This window comes from Gymnodraco acuticeps, unplaced genomic scaffold, assembly GCF_902827175.1.
Source record: "Gymnodraco acuticeps unplaced genomic scaffold, fGymAcu1.1, whole genome shotgun sequence".
Taxonomy (NCBI): domain Eukaryota; kingdom Metazoa; phylum Chordata; class Actinopteri; order Perciformes; family Bathydraconidae; genus Gymnodraco; species Gymnodraco acuticeps.
In genome coordinates this window covers 153883-163192 of record NW_022990414.1, presented here as the reverse complement: position 1 = coordinate 163192, position 9310 = coordinate 153883, and the positions used below count along the sequence as shown (strand labels likewise).

General features: G+C 44.1%; 1 protein-coding gene across 1 annotated transcript; it reads right to left on the bottom strand.

Moving 5' to 3' along the window:
- Positions 1–562: 562 nt before the first annotated feature.
- Positions 563–8870, bottom strand: LOC117551874. The gene is made up of 7 exons (XM_034224956.1): positions 8827–8870; positions 8266–8403; positions 7077–7137; positions 5735–5909; positions 5077–5545; positions 1863–1876; positions 563–1167 (listed from the first exon to the last, which is right to left on the bottom strand). Exons 2-7 carry the CDS (start codon positions 8391–8393, stop codon positions 563–565), a joined length of 1452 nt encoding a protein of 483 aa, XP_034080847.1. The 5' UTR covers positions 8394–8403; positions 8827–8870.
- Positions 8871–9310: the final 440 nt, after the last annotated feature.

Genomic DNA, 9310 nt, shown 5'->3' with positions numbered 1-9310 from the left:
GACATTTGAGTCCAATAACACCTTTGCATGATTTACAGTTTGAAATATTTTGGTGTCATGTTGTTTTTGTCTTCACATCACTGCAAATAGTGCGCTGAAAGTTTGATTGTCATTTGCCACTGTGTGCGTGAGATGATCGTTCAGAAGTGGTGACAGAGTTACCTTGTCGAATTGTATCATAAAGGTCCCCTTGGACTGGAGGAACGGGCACCGGTGTGTCGTTGATACGAAGCCTGGGTCCGCAGGTCAGATGCGGGGTCTCTCCGGACAACGCACAGCTCTGCGTGGCTCGGGTCCAGCTGATTGAAGGGTCGCCAATCACAGCCGCAGCTCCACAACCGCAAGACGCCACCCCGGTCATCGCCACGGAAACCGAGCGAGGAACAAAGAGCTTCGCACCCGCCACTTGTTCACAGTGTATGAACGAAAGTGGAGCACCGTCGGTAAGGAGATCGTCTCGGTCTTTCCTGGTCAGTGCAGTCAAACCTAGCCACACGTGACGCGACGCCGGTCAGGACCATCACACGACCGGCTGCGGTAGCCATACCGTGGATCAGATTATTCATCTGGCCCACGCAGCGGTCTGAATAATCACTCCCGTCCTCAGGCGGGGGGCGGGGGGGGCGGGAGTGTCCTGCTGAGGGGAAATCAGCGACACTCCCAACACACCTAGATTACTGGCCACCGCCGCCATCTGGCCGCCGCCGCCATCTGCGCCCCGAGCCAGATACTCAAGGATTTCGCGGTCACGCGACAGCGGGGGCCTTCTCCCCTCTGCCCACCCGGCTGTCTGCGGAAGCAGATGGGCCGCTAGGCTTTCATCCAGTGGGGGCACACCGGGACACTCCGTGTCCGAGTGGCCCTCCACTCTGAGGATTCCAGCCCAAGTAGCCACCGGAGCCTTCGTTCTCAGTGGCTGCCGCCACGTGGCCTCCACACACCGCCAGATGCCTGGCAGGGGGGTGAAACGCAGGCGGCTCACCGGCCTCGGTGGCAACGGTGGGGGGAGCGGCAAGCCTGCACACTCCGCCGCCATAGTCATCACCGCCGGGAAGTCCTGTCCCGCAGACCTGTGCTGTTGGCCTTCCTGGCGGTCGCCGGAAATCCCAGACAACGAGGTGTCGTCATCGACGTCCCTCTCCTCGATGCTCGGACCCTTCCGGTCCGCTGGAATGGTGAACACGAAGGACAGGGGCGCTCCAATGGTGAGTCAATTTTCTTCGTTGTCTTATATTTGTATCCGTCTCTCTTCACTCAGTTGTATCTCACTGCCTTGCTGAAGAGAAAGGGATGACAGTAAGGAGGCGAGGCCTCCTTTTATGCGGTGAGATGCGCGCGCATTCAGGTAGGCCCGCTCAGGGGGCGGCTACGTCTAGAAAGTCTCAGTGGATGAATGCTTGCATGATAGGATCGAGGGGAGTACCCATAGAGTCCAGTAGAGGGCTGAGCCTGTGAGAGATATAACTAAAAACATCCCATAAGAAAAGACTACCGTTCCCACTCTTCTGTAAAACCCCATATGTCTGATAGAGAGTTGATACTAAAGTGTGGTTTTGCATGTTCAGCTGGCCTTCTATAGTTAATGGAAGAATGGAAGAGCCTGCAGTCAGTGGGTAACATCACTGATCTGTTTCCCCAGTGAGAGAAACACCTCCCTGAGTTACATACAATACTGCTGAACCAGCAGAGACCCCTTACTGACCTGAGGGTCTCCAGTCTGCAGCCTGGACTCTCCAGAAGATCTCTCAGCAGCTTCTCTCCTGAATCCTGCAGATCGTTGCGGCTCAGGTCCAGATCTCTCAGATGAGAGGGGTTGGACTTCAGAGCTGAGGCCAGAGCAGAACAGCTGATCTCTGACAAACTGCAGCCATACAGACTGAATAAAGAAAACATGATGAGGATAAACATCAGTTTATAATCAGATGTTACTCAACATTGAAATGAATGGGAACAAAAACATATGTCTTCTTCAGAAAGTCAACTTTATCCTGTAAAACTAATATTACTTCCGATGAACTTTATTCAGACGTTATGGTTTACTAAATATTAAAAACATAGATTTACTTTTAACAACTAACATCTATTACAGTTCCTTTAAGAATCAGTCAACATTTATCTCTGCAGTTCTTACTTTAGTACCTACAAATGAAAGTAGGAATAAAAGAACATTTACAACTTAATGGATGTAAGTTAATTATGTGGAAGAATCAGGCCTACATACAAAATTGAAAATATCAAGAAGATACTGTAGTGATCTCTACAATAAAACAGTTTAGTGCAGGACGTCCAAAGATATTAACAGGAGGATGTGCAAAACAGACCAACTAATAAGGCTTTATCTAAAAATTAAAGATTACTTTAAGTTAAGGTCTTCTTTTGAATAAGAAAAAAACGTTGGGGTTATCCACAGATAAATATGAAGTCTGACAAAGTACTTAACGTCCAATATATTGCATAGTTTATTTTGGCACTTGACAATCACCTTCCCTGAATTTGACTCAGGCTTAACTAAAGTCTGATTTAAGGGTTGTTTATATTTCACATCATTAATCAGAATCTGCAAAGTAACTAAAATAAATGTAGTGGAGTAAAAATACCAGGTTAACCTCTGAATTGTAGTGGAGTAGAACAAAATAGTATGCTGCTGCAACAAAAACATTTCCAACTTGGGATCAATAAAGTATATCTTATCTTATCTTAAGATGATCGATGGCTACTGCCATATTTGCAAAATGTGCCTCTGAACCTTGACAAGTGCATGTTTCAGGCTTATCAATGAACAACAGGAGGGGTCACAGACATAAGACCAGCTGTTAAATAAAGCTCTTCTGACCTTAGGTGTCATGTGGGTATATTAATTCACCCATGTATTAATTATAAGTTTTAAATTTGATAAGACCACTGTGTTTCGTATCCCCTAAACCTCCAGGGTGTACACAGTTTAATACTGGCAACTTCTAATTGTGGGAAATACGAAAACGTCTTATAAAGAGACGTGCCATATAATGTTGCGAAACACACTATAGCCAGAATGTGTAGTTCTGGGGGGGGGGGGGGGGTGGGCTGGACCATGGATGTATGGGCTGGAGCCAGTTTTGGAAAGTCTGCCGTGGTTCCATTCCATTTCAAAGAGCTGTTGACGCTCAGCGTAACCTTGTCGCACTGCCACTCCAACATCCAATCACAGGGCTTGATGACTAATCACGGGGTTTGTAAAGCAAGGCGGATGTTGTAGTCCCAAACGATAGCTGGGGATTCTGGGTAGTGTAGTGTCTTCGGAAACTGTAGTGTCTAAACTCCTAAAAAACTATTTGTTTCTCTGAATCGAAGGTTAAAAACACAAAAGCATTGTACACCATTTAATACCAATCAATATTGTGTAATTAACAAGGATAAACTGATGTTTTTTAGTGGATGAGTAATGCAGGTATCACTGTGTAATCATTTGACAGTGAGGGGAATATATCCGGTTTTATTATGAAAACTTCGAGACCGGAAAAACTGTTTTCACCCACGCTAACTTTACATGGAAGCTGCATACACGTTATCCTGACGAGACCTCAGATCATCTTCGTAAATATCTATCAAACTATAGATCCTACACCTCCACTGGACGTGGATTCTAAAAGTACAATATACACTTCTCGCTAGAAATCTAATCAAAAAGCATTTTAATGGCCAACTATTCTACAATTTAGGATTTTCCAGAGAGGGTTATATGTGAATAAACGAATAAACGGGAGCATGTTGTTTCTTACACGACCACTAGAGGTGCTATACTTTAAAACGTGGCTATGGGTCGTAATCTAAACTGCTTAAACAATCGACCTATTTGGTCGTTGTTTGTAGGAGGACAGGCTGCTAATAACACATATATCACAACATGTGTTAAAAAAAAGAGGAAACATAATGACCTCAAGCATTTGATGAACAAAATATTTGACATATGTTCTGATTGAGATTTGCTGTTAGTCCATTTTATATATAATAATATATGATAATAGAGTTGAGTGAGTTGTCAGTGTGATCTGATCACATGTCTGTGCTCCTGCTGTCACTGTCTGGAGCTATTTCAGGGTCATAAGTTTTGATCATTCAAAAAATATGAATATTATTTTTGATTCAGTTCAGCAATTCTTTTGAATAAAATATTTATTTTCATATTTCACTTGTATATATATTTTGATATTTGAATCCTTATTTTTTTCAGTTGCAGATTTTTCATTTTCAGATTCAAAACAATTATTTTTTCAGTTTCAAATCTTTTTTTTCAGGTTTCACATTGCTTTTCACCTTCAGATCGTTTTTCACTTTCAGATCTTTTTTTTTCGCTTTCAAACTTCTGGCCCTGATGTTGCTTGGGGGGGCGGGGCTTACCAAAGAGTAGTTTGGCATCCTGAGTGGCAGGCCTCCCTCTGTCATGTTGCCTTCATGGATCTTAGGTAGCGCAAGAAATATAACTCAATACTTTCTATACACAATACTCCCGTGATTGGTGGTGAACAAAACTGATACCAGCGTCAAAGTTCCGTTAAGCGAGCTGTTGAGCATCGTAGTTGGCAAAAATCAAGGTATAAGAGCAATAAACTGTGCTAGAATGTGAAATTACGGATAAAAAAAGGATTCAAATATCAAAATATGTATACAAGTGAAATCTGAAAATAAATATTTTATTCCAAAAAATTGCTGAACTGAATCAAAATAATATTCAACCTGAAAAATGATTTCAAATACTTATTTTTATTTTGAATACATCATTGTATTTTTCAAAGTTCAGGATAAAAACTTGAACTTTCAAATAAATTGTTTTTTTGAATGATCAAAACTTATGACCCTGAAATAGCTCCATATCACTGACTGTTACCAAAGAAACAGAAATTAAATAAATCACTTAACAATATTAGTGATGTACATATTTAAATGTTAATTAATATTTAGATGTGATTGATGGATGTTTTGGCTTCTCTGAGCATCTGAAAATGTATTGTGCCCACAAACACAAATAACAAACCAATATTCATCCAGGCCGTCAAAGATCAGCAGCACTTTACAGACAGCCAGCTGCTCGGCTGTGACCTTCTGTAAGGTTGGATGGAAAACATGGAGCATCTGAGAAGACTGTACTGCTCACCTTTGATCAGGTTCAGCTCCCTGAAGGAGAGCGGGATCACCAGACTGACATCTTGGTTCCCCAAACCCTCGGCCCAGTCCAGAGTGAACTTCTGCACTGAGAAGGTTTTTCCAACTCCAGCGACTCCGTGGGTCAGGACCGCTCTGATGAGAGTCTGTTGGTCAGGTAAGGCTTTAAAGATGTCCTGGCACTTGATTGGAGTGTCATGGAGGGTCTCTTTCTTGGAAGCTGTCTCCAGCTGCCTCACCTCATGTTGGGTATTAACCTCTTCACTCTGGCCTTGTGTGATGTAGAGCTCAGTGAAGATCCTGTTGAGGAGGGTTTCACTTTGATCAGTTCCTTCAGTCACACGTTCACATCTCCTCCTCAGACTGAGCCTATGTTCATCTAAAACCTGCTGCAGACCACTCTCTGCTGGAAGAGAAGGGAACAGGAGAGAATCAGGAAATGCTCTTGAGAATATAACAATAAAACTAATAAAAACAGACTGAGTTTAAATGTTTTATAAACATTGTAATGTCTTTGTTCTTCAACAGAATACCTAATAAAAAAACAAATGAACCAGGAAGAGGAATAAGACGCTGCATGAGTTCGGCCTCTTACCTCGTACAGAGCTGGTCTGACTGGCTGTCTGCAGGCCAGCTCTGGTTATGGGTCTTTCTCCACACTGGGGACAGGAGGGGTCTCCTGATGGAGGGCGCTGCTCCCAGTATGAGGTGATGCACTGTCTGCAGAACCAGTGTCCACAGCTGGTAGAGACTGGATCCTTCAGGACGTCCTGACACAGAGCACAGCTGGTAGAGACTGGACCCTTCAGGACGTCCTGACACAGAGCACAGCTGGTAGAGACTGGATCCTTCAGGACGTCCTGACACAGAGCACAGCTGGTAGAGACTGGATCCTTCAGGACGTCCTGACACAGAGCACAACTGGTAGGGACTGGATCCTTCAGGACGTCCTGACACAGAGCACAGCTGGTAGAGACTGGATCCTTCAGGACGTCCTGACACAGAGCACAGCTGGTAGAGACTGGACCCTTCAGGATGTCCTGACACAGAGCACAGCTGGTAGAGACTGGTTCCTTCAGGACGTCCTGACACAGAGCACAGCTGGTAGAGACTGGATCCTTCAGGCGTCCTGACACAGAGCACAGCTGGTAGAGACTGGACCCTTCAGGACGTCCTGACACAGAGCACAGCTGGTAGAGACTGGATCCTTCAGGCGTCCTGACACAGAGCACAGCTGGTAGAGACTGGACCCTTCAGGACGTCCTGACACAGAGCACAGCTGGTAGAGACTGGACCCTTCAGGACGTCCTGACACAGAGCACAGCTGGTAGAGACTGGTTCCTTCAGGATGTCCTGACACAGAGCACAACTGGTAGAGACTGGATCCTTCAGGACGTCCTGACACAGAGCACAGCTGGTAGAGACTGGATCCTTCAGGCGTCCTGACACAGAGCACAGCTGGTAGAGACTGGACCCTTCAGGACGTCCTGACACAGAGCACAGCTGGTAGAGACTGGATCCTTCAGGATGTCCTGACACAGAGCACAGCTGGTAGAGACTGGATCCTTCAGGACGTCCTGACACAGAGCACAGCTGGTAGAGACTGGATCCTTCAGGACGTCCTGATACAGAGCACAGCTGGTAGAGACTGGATCCTTCAGGACGTCCTGACACAGAGCACAGCTGGTAGAGACTGGATCCTTCAGGACGTCCTGACACAGAGCACAGCTGGTAGAGACTGGATCCTTCAGTACGTCCTGACACAGAGCACAGCTGGTAGAGACTGGATCCTTCAGGACGTCCTGACACGGAGCACAGCTGGTAGAGACTGGATCCTTCAGGACGTCCTGACACAGAGCACAGCTGGTAGAGACTGGATCCTTCAGGACGTCCTGACACAGAGCACAGCTGGTAGAGACTGGATCCTTCAGGACGTCCTGACACAGAGCACAGCTGGACGGCTGCTCCTCCACAGGAACACCACTCTTCCTCTTCCCTCTGTGGAGAGGAAGACATCCTTTATAGCACTTTACTTTAGAGGAGCTGATTCTCACCAAAGGTACAACAAGGGGGGAAATTCTAGTTTTATCTTTTAAAAAAGGTCTATATAATATATATCCTTGTGATCTGAGCTTACACTTCACATTATCATGAAACCAGAGAGCATCCTGTCTGGATTCATGACCCAGAGGAGCACATGTTCCCTGTATCTACGCACACAGCTGTATTAACCTGGTACACTATAAACCTAACTTGCATAGAATCTGCTGTGAATTAATAGCAATAAACATCTGGAAAGGATGCCTAAAGAACAACAGAATGATACTGATTTGTAAAAAGCCTGAGTTTATGCTTTGTCAGCTCTGTCTCCAACACAACGAGCATAATGTTTTGTTCTGAAGAGATGGGTTTGATTAAAGCTAGGCTAACATTAGCTGCTCCATCAACACTCAGAGTAACTTCATGAAGTCATAAGTACAGCAGTGAGTATATTGTTAGCACCGCAGACAGTCTCAGGTTTATACAGGAACATGAATAACCCTGATTGAATATGAGCTGCTGTAGAGCTATGCTCTCCTCTCTGATTCCCCTCAGACCGTCAGAGACCACAGGAGCACAATCTCAACACTGGCAGGTTTCTGTAACAGAGCGTCACTAACTTTACACTCAAGTTGAAATGTGTCACGCTGCACGAATACGCAGGTGACATGAATTTAACATCTTCACTTCCTTCGTGTTGCCAGGCACGGATCTGGGTCTTTGCATTGACTCTACAATGTGATTTCACAAAACTCTGTTTTACCTGCTAATGCTAAACACAACCAGCTCACCAGGTTATCACTATTATTAATAAACACCTTAAAAATTAAGTTAAATAATGTTTTGGACAATACAGATAGTTTTTAAATCAGAATTTATCAACATTGTTGCTATTTAAAACCATGTTATACACAGAGACAATGATAATATAATTGCATATTGAAATATCCTTAGATAACGTTAGCTTACTCTGCTGCGTTTTCCCTTTACAAACTGCTCACATGATATCATTAAAGAACAGTTTAATATATTAGATTACATAAAAACTGGATCCTCTTCAGGTCAGGTTACAGTAGAAACTCTTACTTTGTGTCTGAGGGTCCAGGTTCATTACTGAAGTCTGGAGGAAGCCTGCCCATAGACCGGTCACTCTTCAGAGACAGACAGCTGGAGACTGAAGATTTGTCCTCTTCCTCATCTTTTAAATCACTCATCTTCTCCAGTCTGAGAGAGAGATACAACACACACACACACACACACACACACACACACACACACACACACACACACACACACACACACACACACACACACACACACACACACACACACACACACACACACACACACACACACACACACACACACACACACACACACGTTTCAATCTCAACCATCTTAATAATAAACTTGGTTACATGAAATCAGTCAGACTTCAGGCCGCTCTCCATTGTGTCTGCGCTGGGCTCTCACATGTTATGTAACTCTGACGAATCAGAAAACATGAAATAATAAAAGTTGACAACATTTGTAGAAGTCTCAATGGACTCTAGGATGCAAATTTTTAATCAAGTTATTTTCTGACATCCAGTTTGACAGAGTAAATAATGAATGTGTTAGAAAGCAGATCCTGGTGTTAACACTCACCCTGTTGTCCTCCTCCTGTCGAGCTGTAAAATGGCATCTGGCAGTCTGCCTTCCTACTTTCACCTTCCCTTACCTGTCTGCAGCTCCTCCCTCTGTTTCATAACCAGCCTTATCAGCTGAAGCAGTTCACATACATCACTTTGTTCAGTGAGATAGAAAAAGACATGCAGCTAAAAAACAAGCTCAACAAAGTCATCAAAAGACGACACAACATCCACACATCAGCATCCATAGGATATCATTAAATCTGCTTTATATAGAAAACAATGAACAGCGACTTAAATAAAAACACAAGGCTACATTTAACTAATTTACAAGATGTGCCAAAATCAGGGCTGAAATAGAGATTTCACCTCTAGCCAGGTGGAAGGAGGAAAAGTGTTTTAAATAGGAGGAAAGTGTGCATAGATGCTCAAATGTATGTTCATGCAGCTCCTAAATAATGGTAATACTGATTAAAAATCATTTCTAGGGCAGAAAGTAT